Consider the following 19,975-nt stretch of genomic DNA (forward strand, 5'->3'; position numbering starts at 1 on the left):
TAATCTATGTTGATAATGTCCCCAAGAGGAGCTCATAAAGATTGTCATGTTAAACCCTGCAGGTGGATTTAGTCCGACATGATGATGAGGTTGAGTGGTACTACTCTTGGACTAAGATATTAATTAAATAAGTTGTCAGTAACTCACTTAATTAGTGGACATTCGATATCTTAAACACAGGGAGACTAACACACTTATAATAAGAAGGAGCCCAAAAATATAATTTGGGATTGGTGTGGTAGTTCAATAATAGTTCTCTAGTGGAATGAATTATTATTGATAAAATTAAGTTGTGTGTTCGGGGAGAACACGGGATGCTTAATTTTATCGGGAGACCAAAACCAATTCCTCCTCTCAGTCCCTATCGTAGCCTCTTATTTATAGAGTACTATACTCACCTATACCCACCTTCATACCCATGGTGTAGGGGTCGGCCAAGATAGCTTGAGAACCAAGCTAGGGCAGGCCAAACCATGGTCCATGGGCGGTCGGCCCTAGCTTGAACCCTAGCTTAGGTGGCCGGCCCTATTAAATTAGAAAAAAATTTTAATTTTAAAATTTTCTTATGTAGAAGATATAATTTATTGGAGAGATTAAAAATTAAAATATCTCTTTTATAAGTTTCTACAAAAGATTAAAGAAAGAGATTAAATCTCTTTCCTTATTTGTAGATTGGAAGGATATTTTATTTTTCTTCTGTGTAAATTATTCACATGTTGAAAAATTAAAATTATAGAAATTTCTTTTTATCAACCATGAAGGGATTTTAAAGGGAAATTTTATTTTTTAAAATTTTTCAGAAGACAAATAAGGAATTTTAATTGTTGATTGAAAATTACCTTGTTTGCTCTCCATGAGGTGGCCGGCCATATACACTAAGAAAAGGATTTTAATTTTTAATTAATTAAATTTTTCTTTTTAATGGAAATAAAGTTAAGGAAGTTTTTATTAAATTTTCCTTATTTGCCAAGGCTAAAGGATTATAAAAGAGGGAGTTTTGGGTGCCTTGAAGGTGAACAACCTCTATTATTTTCTCCCTCTTTTCTTCCTTGGTGTGGCTGGCCTCTTCTCTTTCTCTTCTCTCCATCCTTGTGGCCGAACTTCTCATCCTCCTTGGAGATCAAGTGGTGGCCGGTTTCTAGCTTGGAGAAGAAGGAGAGAAAGTTTGCATCCCTTCGAGCATTGGTGGTGTTTTCTCTTCATCCTTGGAGGTGCTCTTGTTTTGGTCGAACCTTGCAAGGAGGAGAAGAAGGTGCTTTGGTGGTTTCTCATCTCGAAAGATCGTTGCCCATACAACGTCCAAGGTTAGAAGAGGAATACTGTAGAAGACCTAGAGGTTTTTTTTTTGTTTGCAAAAGAAAAGGTATACTAGTATTTAATTTCCGCATCGTACTAGTTTTATTTCTTTGTAAAAATACGAAATACAAGAGGCATGCGATTCTAGTATTTTGAATTAGTTTTCGATGTTGTGTTCTTTTATTTTTCTTTTTCTTATGATTTGATTGTTCTTTTTAGTTGACCTAAAGTTATTTAAGGAAATTAAATATTAGCTTTCCTTAAAAGGCTTTGTCTAGGTGGTGGTGGTTGTTCCCATATCCAAGAAGGTCATGTGCCTCGCCATGCAGTCCTGGAAGTCAATTTTGAAAATTAATATTTAATGGAATTAATAACCTAGGTGATTTGGATCGAACGTGTTAAGTTCCGCAGGAGATCTAAGTCTAAACCTAAAAGGACAAATAAATTAAACTTTGGATCAAACGTGTTAAGTTCCGAAGGCGATTCGAGTTTAATTTAAAAGAACACATGGTAGCTAGGAAAAGGTTCACCCCTTTGTACAAAATTTTTGTACAGTGGAACCATTAGGTTTTCCGAGTAGCAACCAACAGTGGCTGTTGTTCCAGTCGACAACCCTTAGGCGGTAAAGTAGAGGGAGGCACTCGGCGCTCGGGAGCAGTGGCAAGAGCAGAAGGAGTTGCCTCCTTCTTCCAAGCGAATTGAGCGACGTTGATATATTTGGTGGCTTGTCCAAACAAATGATCGAAATCCCTCGGAGGTTTCTTAATGAGGGATCAGAAGAACTCGCTATCTGTGAACCCTTGAGAAAATGTACCCATTAGAATCTCCGGGGTCACTGAGGCGATATCTATAACTACTTGGTTAAATTTCTTAATGTATGCCTTTAATGGCTCCTTGGGCCCTTACTTGAGAGAAAAAAAGACTTAATATCGTCTTATGATAACGAGGGATGCTGGTAGAGTGATGTAGAAAAGCCTTGCGAAAGTCTTTGAAATAGCATATGGACTTGGTCGAGAATCAGTTGAACCACCTCTACGCCTAGCCGGACAAAGTCATGAGAAACACTCGAACTTGATCTTGTCCATGTACTAATGGAGAATAGCCACGTTTTCAAATTTGAGTAAGTGGTCTTCTGGGTCGGTCACCCCTCTATATTCTTCGATTGAGAGAGGTCGAAAATGAGCCGACAGTTTATCCTCTAATTTTTTATGAAAAGGTAAATATATATCATCAAAATGCACAAACATACAAAAGTGATCATGGAACCCCTTATGTCATATCTGACGAAATATCAGATCTAGAAGGGTAAACATGGTCATGTACATGTGCTCACTCGTGTACCATCTATCCCTATCTCCTCTACACATACTAGCTGCAAGCTCATCCTCAGTTCTAGATACTGAAACTGAGGTATCATCCAGCACTACCTGCTATTTCTATCCATGCTACTTATGTGTCTGCATACTCATCAGTGCCCACACTATGTCCTGTGTCTCCTGCAAGCAGACACCCCACACTTCCTCCATGCCTCTCACATCTCCTATATGTCTCTGAGTCTCTAACGACTCCAAGCCGTCTCGATCCATCTCCTTCTATGTCATGGGCCAAGGCCCCATGAAGTCACTTTGAGCAAGTGACCAGCTATTTATTGATTTGGCACACCTTTACCATGAGCCATTTGTTGTGGGCTAGATAGGTCTTTAAGGTGGACCTATGCACCCTCTTGGACTTTTTGGCAAAACCCCAGCCATAAACGGATTTGATATTGTCCTTCCCACGAGCCGTTTGCTGCAGGCAAGATGGGCCTTTATGGTGGGCATATTCACCCTCTTGGGCTTATTGGCAAAGTCCTAACCATAAACAAATTTGACATGTCTTTACTGCTAGCCATTTGTTATGCACTAGATAGATCTTTCTAAGGTGGATCTATACACCTATACATCACTCTCATCCCCTACATGCCCTCCCACATACAGTTCTCATGCACTACTACATGACTCCTGATAGATCAGATGCGAGCAATATAGGGGGGGGGGTTAATATCGCTTCTTTTAAAACCTTTCTTTTACTTTTTAAATCAGAATCGTGCACCAGAAATAAGAAAAGAGACAAAGTCGTTTACTTCGTTCGGAGCCTAGCTCGACTCCTACTCAAAGGCCCGCGGTCCTCGACCGCATCGATGGGCAAAGCACTAAAACCCTTCTTTTCGAAATCTTCGGAAAGAAGCAAATTGTACAAATACAATGAAATAAGATAGTAACACTCCTGCTATCTTATTTTAATTTAAGTGCAATATGAAAATAAATATACCAACAATCGTATGTGTAGGATGTAGCTTGGTCGGTACTTTCGGACGGAGTGACTTGCTGAGTTGTCGAAGATGTGTAGCACAATCCGTACGCGAAGAAGAGCTTTTTAGATGGTCAGAAGAGTTGTTGTGGCCTCAGACTTCGAGCCTCATTTTATAGGTGTAATGGAGGTTCGGTCGACCGATCCCTCTGTTCGGTCGACCGAACCAGCTCCCATCCTTTCCTGGCTGGAGTCTGACACTGGCTCGATCTCTGACATTAACTGATCTTTAATGGTTCGGTCGACCGATCTCATTTTTCGATCGATCGATCAGCTTCCTTCCCTGTTCGTCGTGATTTGCTGAGATCAACATTCAATGCACCATTAATGCTAATTGGTTCGGTCGACCGATCCACAGGTTCGGTCGACCGATCCGCTTCTTTTCCTTTAGCTGTTGATCGGTGCTGATGAATTGGCTATGCTGAGTCATCATAGTTCGGTCGACCGATCCTCTGGTTCGGTCGATCGATCCTCTGGTTCGGTCGACCGATCAAGCTTTGATCAGACTGAACTTTGTTTTGGTTTGAACTGATACTTGCTTTGAGTTAACCTGGTTCGGTCGACCGATCCTCATGTTCGGTCGACCGATCGGGTCGAACTTGCAAAACAGTGTTAGACAATAATCCTGCAAAACAAAGATTAGCACAGTAATATAAAATGCATGAGTAATAATATAAGACAGTAGATTTGTCTTGATCTCAACTTAGAAACCTACCCAGTTTCTTCAGTTGGATCAGTGACCTTAGATTGTTCCCTTCAGGAACTCGACCTCACTGTCGCTCCTCCAGTTGCTTACCTCAACTTACCTGCCAAACATGGTCCTCCAGACCTGTTTGGACTTCTGCCTGCTCAGTGTCTGATCGCCTGATCCGCGAAGACTTTTCCTGCAATATTATATTAGCAAACAGCAATAATAATACAGAAAATAATGGTCACCTAAACCTAGATTTACCAAGATCCGCTGGTCCGGTCAACCGCGTGCGGTCGACCAGAAACCATCCGATCAACCTTGCTTGGAGTTCACTCCTCCAAGACTTCTCGTTACCTAAGGTTACCACCCCCTAGGGTTTTCTCAACCTGGCTTCACTCACTAGGACCTAAGGTTACCACTCCTTAGGGTTTTCTCAACCTGGCTTCACTCACCAGGACCTAAGGTTACCACCCCCTAGGGTTTTCTCAACCTGACTTCACTCACCAGGACCTAAGGTTACCACCCCCTAGGCTCCACTTGGCTTCACTCACCAAGACTCAGTATTCGGCTACCCAAGGATCAAGTCCTCCAGACCTATCCACCTGGCTTCCACGATATACCGAGATTTCTCCCCTTGCCTAGCCTATAATTAGGACTTCCCTTGATTAAGCTCCATACTTAAACATACTTAAGCATACTTAAACATATTTGTCTGATATTAAAACCTTAGAGGTCGATTGCACCAACAACTCCATCCGCTGTGGTCTCTCCTCATATACATCACCCTCATCCCATAAGGTAACTCACATGCAGTCCTCACGCTTTACTGATGTTCTCCTGACACTGCCCCGCCCCCTCCTGCCACTGAACCAAGATTAAAGTGTCTACCCCACTGTCTCTAGGATGCCTGTTGCACCAAGGATGCTGTCTCTGATGTGTACCAACTACTTAATCAATGGGAAGTCTGTATGCCTGCTCTACCACCCCACCCATATACGCCCACCTTCTGTAAGTATGTGTGATGTACCTAGCATATCCATAATATATCTTGCTTATTCTGTACGTGCCATAGAACCTTAGCCAGAAGTGCCAGGTTCTATGTCCGCAAGTCTCTCAAGCCAAGACCACCTTCCTGCTTAGGCCTCACTAACTATGACCATGCAATGGGGGGCCTCCTAGTCATCCACATGAAGGCTCTGTAGATGTTGTAGATGCGGTCTATAACTCCCTGGGGTAGGAGTAGAACTAACATCTAGTAGCACTCCACTCCTTAGGACTAATGATATAAGCTGGGCTTTCCCAGCATAAGATAATGTGGATTTTGGCCACGAACTGATCCTACGAGTAGGTGAGTCCAAGAGTGTACTGTAGTCTGAGATCATTAATTTCTAGGAAGCTATGGGAATTCCTAAGTATCTGAAGAGAATCTCCCCTATTTGAAATCCTGTGATGGTGAGTAACTGATCCCGTGTGTGGGAATCTATTCCTGCCATGTAAATGTTGAACTTAGCTAAGTTGGTTGTAAGACTAATCATCTGGCAAACTGTGATAAGTACTCAACTAGTTATGTGACTGAAGGGGCATCCCCTGGAAAGTAATAATAGGTTATCTGCATACGCCAAATATATTATCCTCAGATGCTCACATTTGGGGTGAAAGTGGAAATCAGACCTGATAGTGCATCATGCTAGTGATCGGGATAGATACTCCGTGCATAATCCAAAGAGGGTAAGGGGAGAGAGGATCCCCCTATATAAGTCCTCTACCACCTCTGAAAAACTCATTCATGATGTCGTTAATCACTACAGAGAAAGAGGTGATGATAGTGCATTCTCTGATCCATACGATATAAATGACTGGGAGCTGTAATGCTACTAAGATGTCCTGCAAGAAACCCCAGTGCACTGAAACAAAAGTCTTTTGCAGATCCACTTTCAATGTACATCTCAGTGAGATTCATTTTTTGGTGTAGTTCCTGAGTAGTTCTATACCAAGTGGATATTATCTGTAATAATACGACCTTTAATAAAGGCGGTCTGAGTAGGATGTAGGATATGATTTAAGACCTCTGCCAGTCTGTTAGACAGGAGTTTGGAGATCACCTTGTAGAATACCGAGCAGTAGAAAATGGGTATGTAATCTTGCACCTTGCTTGCATTAGCTATTTTTGGTACTAAGACAATCAAAGTGTGATTCCATGATTTTAGGAGTTGCCCAGTAGTGAAGAACTCTAGCACGGCAGAGGTGAAATCCTCCTTTACTATATCTCATGTATGTTTAAAAAAATTAGAGTTGTATCCATCTAGGCCCAATGCCTTTAGGCCTTCTATACTGAAAAGAGCACTCTTAACCTCCTCTGTAATTGGAATCCTTGCCAATTGAGCTTGATGATCCATCGACAGTACTCTCTGAAACTACATACACTCCGCCTGAAATAAAGCACATACTACCTATATCCCTAGCTGCTCTTAATAGTGCCTAACAAATGCTTAAGCAACTTCTTGAAGACTGGTGGTAGACACCTCATCTTCTTTTTTTAATATCCACTATTTCTCTCCTTTTTTTTTGTTTCTTTTGACTAATGAGTTTCCAAAGGGTGTTTCTATCAACTTGCTTCAAATATGCATGCTTTTTTCCTTTGTTAGTAGAAGAGGTACTCGGCCTGTGCTAGGAGATTAGCAGCTTTCCTGGCTTCTTTATATTACTCATTTATAGATCCTTGAGTTAAAACTCTCTCATGTACTTCCTTTAGGTGTATCTGTGCCCTCTTTGCTCTTTCTTAAATATGTTGATAGCTTTCCTTATTGAGTTGCCTTAGTGGTTTCTTAAGGAATAGGAATTTTTACTTTAGTTTGAACTAGCATACACCTTCTCTGATCATTAAATCTGCAAATGTCTAATTCTCTTGTACTAGCAGGCCAAAATCATGATGTGTGGTCCACATGTTGTAGAATTTGAAAGGCTTGGCTTATGGTCTCTGAGACTCTAAGATAGATATAATACAAGAGGCATGATTTAAGAAAACTCCCGGCGGTCTGAATTCTGCTACACTGCTCTTATCCTGCTCTAACTAAGTTTTGTTCACCCTTGCTCTATCTAACTTGCATACTACTCGCCCTTTGTCCATGTGAACTTGCATCCAATAGCATGTTGATCCTCCATCCCAGCCATGATCACAAACTTTAGGAAATCTACTGTGGCATATGATGTGACATCCATTCCTCCACACTTATAAGTAGGAAAGTCTCCCATAATGGGAGAACAACATGCTCGCCCACTCGGGGGAGCTACTGGCCACTGGAGTTTTTCCTTTACGGTGGTCCCGAGCGGGTGCATTTTCAGAGGGTGATCCTTGAGGCTACTTTGCTTGTCCCATATCATCAAGGGGTGTCTGGAACAATGCCCAGTGATATGCTATCGATGAGGGGGCACAATCGGGAGGCTAGTCAGATGCACAAGTACTTGCAAGAAGACAGTCGGGGGAGGCTGGATCGGCTATAACTCGATCGAGTCTTCCACTCGAGTGCCTCACTCGGCCTAACGGTTGGTCACAAACACAACGGGCTCATTCGGAAGATGGCCTTCGATCACTGCTTGTTGCTACTGCACCATTCTAAATGCTTGGGTGGCTACCAACAGTTCTAAATCTTCCTGCGACAGTGTCATGGTGGTGAGTCATCCAGTCTCGTTCATCCTCACGTTTCAAATGCAGGCGAAGTTTCCACAGACGGCGCATAATATGGTCCTATCTGAAATCGGTGCAGACGAAAGGCTGGATATATGGCTCAGATGCTGATGAAATAAAGACTCCTTGCTGCATACCCAAAGATAACTTCGAAGCAGTCCTATGTATCAAGAGGAGCGTTAGTGACCGAGCCAAAGAAGGAGTCTCCAACATAAGCCCTCCGACGCTAAAGTCAGTGATCGATAGAAGATGATGAACTGTAATATGAATGGTGGAAATTGCGTAGTCTCGCGTAATGTGAGCATACTTGTGCCTATAAATGGATACCCATTTTTATAGTGTTATTGTTTTCTATACACGAATCTCAAAGCATTTCTAGAAAAGGGCAGACCATAAAGATGTTTTGACATTTTTTTCAAAAATTGATCCATAATCTTTGCGTGTGATAGAGAGAAAGCTTCTGATGTACAGTTCGCATATAGAATATTCGTTGTCATTCATGGTACAAAATGTCAAAAAGAAATATGTGGTCGTTAGGTTAGGGGACCCACAACTTGCTTACCTAGCATACTAACAAAGTTTTTCCTATGATCCGGTCGTCAATCGCTATGCCGATAGGGCATATAGAATGTCGTCAAGGGCTCATCCGTGATCTGGCTTATCGATTTCAACAACAGAGTTCAATCAGACTGGATGCCCCTTTTGTCCGATTGGACCGTAGTTCTGATCGGCTACACTACTCCACCGACTTACTCAGTTGTGCTATTTTAAAGAAATTTTGGCTTGGCGAGTACTGACTCGTCTTGAGATCTTCATCTATATTGAGAGGCTTGGCGTCCGACCAGTCCGCTGGTCCAATCGGATAACCTCTTGGTCGAATGGTCCGACCGGCCCATTGGGTCAGTCAGATAACTTCTTGACCGTGAAGATTGACTACGCTGATTTCAAGGGTTACCCTTTCTTGACTTTGACCATCTTATCAGTCGATCTTTTAGACTTTAACCTAACTTGAAGGCCCCTATCGTAATCATCATATCAATATATATATATTAGATGAACATAACATAAATAAATTTTTATCAAACTAAAAATCAAACTTACTAATGTTTCATTTATAATCCTACCTGGATTGCATCCTTCCAATGTCGCAATCTATCATCATTTATAACTCTCTACTGCATGCATGCGTATGTGGCAAATAAAAAATCGTAGAATTCAAGAATCTTAAGGTTGCACTTTGATTTATTTATTTTGGGTCGTCAGAATTATCATGTCCAGTGAATTGTGATGGATGCATGGAATTATCTACAAGATCCAATATTCCAATGGATTTTCCTATTTGGAGCACATTGTTCATGTTTGGCTCAGCCGTCCTCTTATCCACAAATAATATCAGTCATTATGTGGCTTCACTGTACCTGCTCAATAGGGTTGCCAGATCATGTTCCCTTTGGCAGACATCACTATCCATTTTCTGGGTGCTTAACTGGGGACCACGGGTGGCCTCTAAATTATAACACATGTGTATAAGTCATGAGTTTTGGCACCAACAACAACGTGAACATCATTTGGTTGGTTCGTGTATACACATCCTGAAAAAAAAAGAATATTTTTAGCATAAAACAAAACCTGATGCATCAAGAGGATTAAAAACATGTGTACCATTTTAAAATCGTGAAGTCGATGATGATCTAGAGCTGATGAATTGACTTGTCATTTCCCATTCCTCCACTCCATAATTAGGATAAATTTGCAGTAACTAGCCAACTACCAAAAAATACGGCCATCATAGATTTCAACTCAATTATTTGTGACCCTAATTCTTCCCTCCAGGTATATCTAGGCTACCATCACAATTCGATCATTCATCGGAAGTATGGAGACCGAAAGCCAAAGGAATAACGGTGATGACCTGAATCAGGAGGTACAGTTGGGTTGGCTGGATCAGGAGAGGATGTTCACCTGCAGCTACTGCCGGCGTAAGTTCTTCAGCTCTCAGGCGTTAGGTGGGCATCAGAACGCGCATAAGCAGGAGCGGAAGCATAGCAAGTCGAGAAGGGAGGTAGCAGAAGTCATGCATGCGCAGTCTCCTCAGCCATCGGCTTTTGTGGGCTCGCCGGAGCTCAGTGACGAGCTGGACTTGACTCTGAAACTATAAGAAGCTATATAAACTCATGTTTGCTTTGTGTCCGTTCGGGCAAAACCTTCAAAAACCCATATTTTGCATTGCACCTTGAATAATCAAATGTGATCTTTGCTTGTACATGTACATCACAAGTTTGCTATGTTTTAGTTTTGTCCAAATCTTTCTTCTGAAGTATAAATTTTGATCGCCTTGCCGGTTTATTTTCCCTTTTTTCAAGCTGTTTATATGAATAGGTCAAAAAACATGTTCAACGAGTAATAGTCACGAACAGGTTATGGCTCTCGAATTTTCTAAAAAAACATTCACTTATTTAATTAGTTTTTAAGCCACCAAATTGGGTCGACCCATTTCTAAATAGTTGGAGTAACCTAATATTGCCGATATTTTAATTAAAAGAAGGAGAAACATGGTGCATCCAACCAAATATTTTAAATTTTCTCGAGGAACAAATTAATTTTTCATGAATGATAAGCTTGTTCACGTACACGGCACTCAATGCAATTTGCATGAGTATTCAAACCAGACAAAGCATTGCTGTAGAAGATTTTTTGAAGTTTCGACGATAAATTCAAGCAAATATGTAAAATTAAATGCATAAGTTAATCCATACATCCAAATCTGCGTACAAATAAAAATACACAGGATTTAAAGTTCATTTGATAAAGGTATTGGAGGGAGATGAGAGATCCCTTGGAAACGACATTTCTCATGTGGGGAGGGAGTATCCTCTACCTGCAGCAGAAGAGATGAAATCAATGTGTTAAACTTCTTTGCAAAATGAGCCAACTGTTTGATTTCACTAAAGTCATGTTCTAGTAAAGAACGGAAGCTAACCTAGTTGAAAACAAATAACCAGACATCAAATACCATCTATTAACTAATAGCAAGAATCTCACCTAAAGGCAATGATCATAAATGGAGGCAAAAAATGATTAAGCATACCGATATGCATAAATACTATCATGACTCATGGTAGCCGCTAATTTAGTTCCTTTATCAATGTCAAATCTACTGAAGTAGCAAACAAGTCATGCTACACTTCATGTATGGTTAAACATACTATCAAAATCTACTAGCAAGATGATCTCATGTTAATGATGCCAAAACTGCAGAACGAGCAGCAGTTTATTGCTCATAGATTTTTTTTTTTTCAAAAAAAAAAGCTAGTTGTTTTATAAAACACCCACAGTTTCTTGCTCATCATTTTATAAAAAAAAAATATATAGCTAGTTGGCATAAAAAATCCACAGTTTCTAGTTCATCAGTTTGTTCATAATTTATTGCTAGTCGGTATAGAACATCCACTAAATATCACTTGATACACCTTGAGAAAAAGGTCGTGACATATATGATGGCAATTGAAACAGCCAAAGATCTCCTGCCTTCTATCCCCTTATGAGTTCTTTAGAGTAACTGGCACCTAAATCGAAGGGCAGATCCTCTGGTCCACAAAAAAGTGGAACATGGGATGGACCACTTGTAATTGCGGCCGAATTATGGCCCTGATCCGACAACAATTGGTTGTGATCCCTCCCTGGGTTCACCGTCCCCCTAAGTTATAGTTTACATCGGGACAAGTAGCCAGAGGTCGTCCGAAGGCTGCCGGCAGTGGGCAAGTCGCCAAGCAACCTGGTGCCGAGCGGGAATAGCCTCCGGTCACCCATCCCGACCCAAACTATAACCTAGGAGGCGGTAAACCCAGAGAGGGATCGCAACCAATTGCGGCTGGATCACGGTCACAATCCGGCCGCAATTACAAGTGGTGCATCCCCTGATCCACTTTTTTTGTAGACTAAGAGATCTGGCCTCCCTAAATCAAGACTAAGGAAGCTAATGAATATATTTCACTGGGGAAGCAGCTATCTGAGACCAACTTCATGCCAAGAGGGATAGTTTTTTTTAGGTGAGTTGCCCTTGTTAGTTCTTTTGGGGGAGAGGATTCAACAACAAACACTGGTTCAGGACAGTATACAAACAAAGCTGATAAAGTGAAGGATGGTTGCCTACCGAACTGGTTGAAACAGACCATTTATGCATTGCCTTCTCGTCTCAGCACAAACCCATTCCCTCTCCTAAAGGGATAACAGGTCATCTTCATATTAATGAATCTACTACTGAATTCATAATCCAAACCTACTCCGGTTAAGGTCCACTGCATGGTAGTCATGCAGAAACACTATATCCGTATGAACTGAGCCAAAATCCCAACTATTAATTCTAAAGTCTGTACAACCAAAATAAAAAAATAAGGAGAAATAAATAGATTTATCTAGTTAACAAAAGAATGGTTAAGATTGTAGAATTGTGGTGAGTTTGGCTATTGTATTATTTATGAATCGTAATAGACTAATTATTTGTTTAGTTACACAACGAACTCCAATATCAATTACTCCCTTATGGTGTTCATTCCTTATACCAATCCAAGAAATATGTACCCCTACACAATTACATTCTCCAAATAGTTGGATGGGCTAAATGGGCCTAGTAGGATGGTTAAATTAGGTGGTACAGGAAAGATGAACTTGAGTGAACTGAGTGAGCTAGATGGGTCAAATGGTTAACCAGACTTGGCAAAATGACAAGTCAGGCCGGGAAAGGAGTTGGAAGTGCCAAGTAGCTCAAATGGAATAGGCAATTTGGGCAGGAAGGAATGTTCACAAAAAAAATTACAGACAAAAAAATTGAACTGAGAATGGAACACTATGAAGCAAACTATGGCGTAGGCATTCTATATCTAATTTATTTCATTAGGTGAGCAAACCAAACTAACACATAATCCAATTGAATTTTTACTCTATTTCCTAGGAACAACTATTTCGTTTCTCAGTAATTTCATTTCATGCAACAAACTTGGTGCTAGTAAATTACTAGATATGTTAAGACATGAGGATAAATAGGTCATTGTCTTGTCACGGGGATACCATTCCTGATAGCCAGTGTGGATATTTCACAAAAGCCGGACCGATAAGATAAGCCTTCCAAAGATCTCACTAGCATAGGAAAATGTTGGTCAAGCAGCCACCTATGTTAACAACAAAAGAATAACATGAGGACGAAAAAAAAACACTTTAAGGTGATATTAAGACATGAGATGCCAATTTTCAGCAGTGCCTCAATGCTTCACTGACTATTCAAAGCTCTACATAGGCGGACAACCTAGGACACTCAGTTCTCAAGTGTAAGATAAATACCATTTTCTTATCACTCATCAGATACAAGTTTCCAAGGTTTTCATATGCCATAGCTAGGTTCTTTTAGTGTGGAAAGACAGCAAAAGTGGTGCCGAGCAATCCAAAAGGGAATTCATTGATTTCAAACACTATGCTCTCATCTTACTATACAATCAATAATAAACTTAGTTTCCACTGTCTAGATTGAACAAGAAGCAAAAACTGTATAGCAGTCGATCATTTGCAGTTAATTTGACGTCTAATAGAGGATGCAACAACTACCATATAGTTTGTGCTTCTTGTTGCATCCTCTCTGACATCAAATTAACTATAGTTGGTCAACTAGTCAATTTAGCGTCTACTAGCAGCATGCTTAAATGCAACTTGGTCATGAAAAATCACCTAATTCACTACTAGCAAGGCCATAAAACCAAGCTATTTGTTAATAAAATTGCAAGGAACAAGATTAAAAGGACAACACAGTTCATGAAGCTCCCACTAATACGGGCTGTCGGGGAAGGATCTATTTTACGCAACTTTACCCTCCTCTATAAGAGACTGTTTCCAAGACTCGAACCCGTGACCTCTAGATCACATGGCAACAACTTTACTGTTACGTCAAGGCTCCCATTAGCAAGGTTAATACAAAAACAACAACTAAACCTTATCCCACTAGGTGGAATCGGCTTAAAAAGGCGGTCCGGTGCACGAAGCTCCCGTCATACGGGATCCCGGGGAATGATCCATTGTACACAGTCTTATTCTATTTTTTGCAAGAGGTTGTTTCCAAGATTCAAACCCATGACATTTTAGGTCACAAAACAACAATTTTACTGTTGTGCCAAAGCTCCCCTTCAAGTAACAAGGTTAATGAAAAAAAACTAATTAAAAGGCTACATTAGTTCAATAAAAATCAACAAATAAGACTAACCATCTTCCAGTCCAAGAGGACCAGTTGCTCACATGTAGAGTCCCTCTGGCACTCCTTCCTTCTTCTTAAACATTACCTTTTCTTTGGCCTTCTTGAAGTCTGCATGAGTAACCTGGGAACAGATGATTTTGCAATGTGTTACCAATGTATAGTTTCTATTACATATGACATTCACAAAGCTAGCAGATCTACATTTTTTTTTTTTTGTAAGGCAAAACAAGAAATACGAGTTAGAGAAAGAGAGGATCCCTCAAACCACGAACACTATGAAGTATCTATTTGTACTTCAAAAACATGAGTGGAAAATACCAAGGAGAGGCAAGTTAGTTGTTCAAGTCAATCAGTAACACAAACCTTGCATGAAGGTAGCACAGACTAACGTTCAGAAACAAGCAAACATGTCAGACAGAGTTTCCAATAGTAACATTACAATTATACACTACGCCTTAACAATAAATGATTTCTACTTACATTAGAATCAAGGTACAATAAAGATACACAAATATATAAATCCACAAAAAAATTAATGGAAGATTTCAGTTTTTACAAAATTATATTTCTTTACCTTCAAAGAGACAAGTCAACTAATTGAACCAGGAATTCCATGTAGGATGATGACAAGTCAACTTTCATGAACAGACCCACAGTTCAACCTTAATGGATTGATAAAAGCAAACAACTGAAGTATGCCCAAATTTGTTAATGAAAAACATATGATCATGTTTCACATGAACCACCATATTGAAACTACTAAATAACTCACCAGAATAAGTTGGAAGAAAAAAAAAAACATATGTAGTATTCTTTCTGAAACAAATCTCCAAAAGTAGCATTTACCAGTTATCTTTCATGATGATTAGGTTTTGAAAACATGGCTGGGAATAGAAGAAGAAAAAATCACAGTTTTTTTTTTTGGAAATATATAGCATCTATTTTAACATGTAAATTAAAAAACACATACGAATGTGGAAAAATATTATCTGACAACATTATACTAAAAACATTCCTCCTACTTATCACTTTCAAGAGAAAAGAGCAATCATTAAAATCATCGCTTACCTTCATTCTACGCTCTCTTAAAGCTAGCAAACCAGCCTCAGTACAGATTGCTTTGATATCAGCTCCAGAAAATTCATCCTTTGTCATGACAAATTCTTCCAGGTTGACATCATCTGCCAGCGTCATTCTAGAAGTATGTATCTGAGAAATTGATAAAGAAAATCAGATAGTCCCAGAAATGGGACTGCATGCAGGAATAGGCATACTGCATTGAACCATAGCCCTATACTTAGTCATGAGAAATAACACACTTGAAAAATTCTCCTTCTTGTTTTAATATCTGGCAGTGGGAATTCGATCTTCCTATCTATCCGACCTGGACGGAGTAAGGCTGGATCCAGACTTTCAATTCTGTTGGTAGCAAGAATGACCTTAACATCACCCCTTGAGTCAAACCCATCTAACTGATTCAGCAACTCCAACATAGTCCTTTGTATTTCACGTTCACCACCAGAATGAGCATCATATCTAGAAACAGGGCCAGAATTAAAAAAAAAATCATCATCAATGCTTGTACTGAACAGAAGGGCAGATTTTAATTCCCATTTAAATACCTTTTGGTTCCAACTGCATCTATCTCATCGATGAACACTATTGAAGGAGAAAGGTCATCTGCAACTCTAAATAGTTCTCGAACAAGTTTCGGGCCATCACCCAAATATTTCTGAATTAACTCACTACCAACAACACGCAAGAAAGTTGCTGATGTTGAGTTAGCTACAGCCTGCAATTAGTAGATGATACTTAATGTGATGAAAGAGTTACAGAAGTTTTCAACAACATTATTAAAATGACTAAAAAATCTGCATTACCAAAAAGAAGGTGCACAAGAGTCCAATAATTTCAACAACCAAATTGACCATAAAGAGTGATATAAGTAGAATAAATATTTTAATAGGTATAGATCTTGTACTAGGGCTTTATGGGATGTAATCTATTAGCAAGAAAGATACTTTCACACTAAAATGAGCCTCAAGTATCTTTCTGTGAATAAACACCATCACAAATATATCAAAGAGAAATTCATAAGAAATGCATATTGGGCAATGAATAAGTACAGCCATGATTATACTCATTTCATAATCCTACTTTTACAAGTACTTTTAATCGTAGCAAAAGTTGACAGATATAACAATCACAGATAGGAAGGCAGCAATTTCCATGAAGGTGCCAACGGCAACAGCTCCTGTGAACTTTCTCTCTTTCCTCATGTTGCTAAGGTTCAACAGCTGCTCTCCGCCCTCTTTTTTCTTCTTCTTTGGCTCTGATTGATACCACAGTCAGCACGCCAACATGGAACCAATAAGCCAATTTGGAATGTAGCTTTAATCCATGATATCAATCCATTCAACTCATAAACAATGACAGACACAGGTTTGGCAAAGAGATAAACCCAGTCAATATGCAGATATAAGTACACAAAATTATTGGCATAAGTGGCTAACATAGACAAATGAGAAGAGACATGTGGATAGATCCAAGTAATGCAATATGACATGATAATTTGTGAGTCACAACAAAATAATATGATCTCTTGCCTTGGCAAGCAAAGTTTTACCAGTTCCAGGTTCAATATGGTAAAAATGACAAGCATAGCTAAAGAAATGAAAGAAAAAATGTACGAAGAGATCCAAGCAACAAAATGACATTATAACTCATGAGTCGCAGTAACACAATACAATCTCTCACCTTCGCGAGCAAAGTTTTACCAGTTCCAGGTTCCCCATATAGTATGACACCCTTCGGAGGCCTAATGCCAATATCTTCATATAGTTCAGGATGAGTCAGAGGAAGTTCAACAGCTTCTTTAATTTCTTGAATTTGTGAATCTAAGCCACCAATATCAGCATATGATTCCAAAGGTGCTTTTTCAACTTTCATGACAGAAACCATTGGATCAACTTCATCCTGAAGGAGACCAACAACTGATAGGACCTGCAGAAGGCATTCTAATTAAATTATCAAAAGATCCACAGGAAATATGATAATGTTAAATTGAATATTCAACTTATAAATCTGATAGCCTACCAATTTGAAACAGATCCTCGTTTTAAATAAAAGCAGACACAGTAGTGCAGTTGCAAATGTAATGGTAGCTATATCAACACTCACGTGAGAATTTTTGTTTGCAAATGGATGTGTAAACAGTTATATGAGAAACATAATAAATATTCTCTATATAATGCCACCATAAAATGAAAGACAAACATTTCTTTTAAAAATGTTTGTTTTTACTCATCAATATTTCTCTACACCTTTTATAACATAATACCCAAGTATTGATCGAACACAAATAAAAATATTTACCTAATATATATTTATATTTCCTATTATTTTTTATTAATATTCTTTAACAAAGAATAAATAAAGGGATTATAATCACTTACAAAGAACTTAATCTAGCATATTTTGCACATGGCACATGAAAAGAACTTGTTACAAATTAAGTTTTTAATAAAACATAATAGTTTATTTAAATTATTATCTTAAATTAGATAGAGAATTTCATTTTCAAAATAGAATGTATTATGTGGTTATCAGTTAACAGCCTTAATTTCCAATAGTAATTGTGAAGTGTGTATGACACTTGATATGATATGTTGACTGAGTTGAAAGATCTCACAATCCTGAGTTTGCAGATTCTCTGCTGCCCTCAAAGAAAGTAATGTATTGTAAGTTATTTGTTTAAATAATCTAAATTAAGGACATAAGATATAGCAAAATACATAACATTAGTCAATCACTATGTTTATTAAATTTGTTTTAAAATTAATGACTCTCCTAATTTGATATACCGACTACTATGTTTTGTTTAAACTAGTTAGTTTTAAAAAATCATATTCTGTATTGTTTTACCAAGCCTAGAAGCAAGCATATGGGAAAAAGTGGAAGATGATCTTATCACTAAGAGCAACCCTAAATGTACCAGAAAAAGTGAAGTAAACGAAAGTAAACTATCTTGCTAGAGATGGACTAGATGCTCATGCTAGCAGCTAGTTCACAGCTTGGATATAAGGAGAAGACAAATTTATAGTGATTGCAGAAAGAGTCAATTCTAGGTGCTTGTTGTCGGTGAAGACCTGAAGTGAGGCCTGAAAATCCAACAGAGGGGGATAAAAAAAAACAAAGTAATTTTGTCATTTTCTTTCCAACAGAAGAAGATGTTGCAATGACACAAACTATCTATCATTGAGTGTTGACCCAACAGTGCCAAAAAAGGAATAAAAATAAGAAAGAATAACCCATACTTCCAAGTTCCAACTTTAACATTCAGTATGCCTGGACACGAGAAAAGAGATTGATCCAAGGCCAGTTTAGTGAAGTTATGATTTTTAATTTCCTCCATCATTCAATCAAATAATTTAGCACCATTTAATGATATCACAGCAAAAAGAGCACCTGAATGAACCAAACAAGGAGCAAAGAATTAGCTATCCATTCAATAGCTGTAAACCTTTTGCCTAACGTAATATAAAGTAGTACAGTTTCTGAACAATATCGCTAGATAACCAGTCCAGAGATCTCGAATGTTTTTGAACAGGCTAAAAACTCTCTCCCACAACATCCAAACAACGACTGCTCAAAACCTCAAATCAGCATCCCAGCAAGTTCATGAAGATATACAACTACAACATGTTAAATAGTTGCAGCTAGAAGGCTGAAAGGGGAGCTGGAATATCTATAACAAGATAGCAGCCTCAAATTTCTCATAAAAAAAACAAAGGTTGGTGCCGATCTTACAAGGAAAAAAACAGTGATGTCCCCAAACCCTAAAATGGATAACAGATCAATATAAAGACTAACCTTATTGTGCATAAGGATGGCACAGCCAGGTTCCAGCTGATCCTTGTCGACAAAAGAAAGGATGCTAACGTAATACTCCGGCCCGACGGACGAGGAGACGATGGCATGGTTCTCATCAATAAGCTCCTCGAGGTTCCCCACGCTCATGGGCGAACCGCGAAGGTCGTCCACCTTGGATCGGTCCTCCTCGTTCTTCTCCTCCTGGGGACGGAGACGTTCCTGGTTGGCAACGAACTCCTCCTCCATGAGGAGATAATCCTTGATGCGGTCGAGCTTGAGGAGGCGGAGGCGGCACTTCGAGAGGGGAGTGACGGTGGGAATTCGGGCAGCGGCATCGGGGCCTTTCTGCTTGCGCTGCTTGCGACCGACACGAGAGGGTGGCGCCGCTGGCTCGAACTTCTTGTCCTTCTTATCGCCGTCGTGCTTGCGATCGCCAGGGTGCCCCTGCTTCCCCATCCCACCGGGGGTTCCCTGACCCATGGATCCTAGGGTTTCGAAGATTCCGGCGGCCTTAGGAGGCGGAAAAGGCAACGGCGAAGCAAAACGAGATCGAAGGACCGACGACTGGCGTGAGGAAGGGGTAAACGCAAATATCTGTCGTTTTATTTTAGAGACAACCTGGGCTATTTTGGGCCAAATTGGGCCTATGTCTTGATCTTTCTCTCGTCTTACTAATCAACGGAAAAAGTCAAATGAGTTCCGCTGAAACATATTCCATCCAGTTCGGCATATAGACAAGGGCAAGTGAGGGAATTCATAATGCGTAGATGAATATTCTAATTTGCACCGTCTGTTTAATTTTTTTTTCCTTTTCCAATTTAAAAATCAATTAAACTGAATTGAA

At 39.5% G+C, this 19,975-nt stretch overlaps 1 protein-coding gene across 1 annotated transcript; it reads right to left on the reverse strand.

The window, feature by feature from the left end:
• Nucleotides 1-10,721: 10,721 nt before the first annotated feature.
• On the reverse strand, nt 10,722-19,717 carry LOC122038152 (26S proteasome regulatory subunit 4 homolog). Its single transcript, XM_042597778.1, has 7 exons — nt 19,132-19,717; nt 17,017-17,262; nt 15,882-16,051; nt 15,579-15,795; nt 15,328-15,468; nt 14,269-14,380; nt 10,722-10,899 (listed from the first exon to the last, which is right to left on the reverse strand). The coding sequence occupies exons 1-6, from the start codon at nt 19,609-19,611 to the stop codon at nt 14,297-14,299; spliced, it is 1,338 nt and encodes a 445-aa protein (XP_042453712.1). The 5' UTR covers nt 19,612-19,717; the 3' UTR covers nt 10,722-10,899; nt 14,269-14,296.
• Nucleotides 19,718-19,975: the final 258 nt, after the last annotated feature.

Source organism: Zingiber officinale, chromosome 1A (genome assembly GCF_018446385.1).
Source record: "Zingiber officinale cultivar Zhangliang chromosome 1A, Zo_v1.1, whole genome shotgun sequence".
Taxonomy (NCBI): Eukaryota; Viridiplantae; Streptophyta; class Magnoliopsida; order Zingiberales; family Zingiberaceae; genus Zingiber; species Zingiber officinale.

Excerpts from the sequence above, each read along its gene's own strand:
- LOC122038152 (XM_042597778.1), bottom strand. The coding sequence starts at position 19,611 with ATGGGTCAGGGAACCCCCGGTGGGATGGGGAAGCAGGGGCACCCTGGC. Across the intron at positions 16,052-17,016 it reads GTAAAACTTTGCTCGCGAAG|GCTGTAGCTAACTCAACATC; the intron begins GTGAGAGATTGT and ends TACTAATTGCAG. Across the intron at positions 15,796-15,881 it reads GATGCAGTTGGAACCAAAAG|ATATGATGCTCATTCTGGTG; the intron begins GTATTTAAATGG and ends CCCTGTTTCTAG.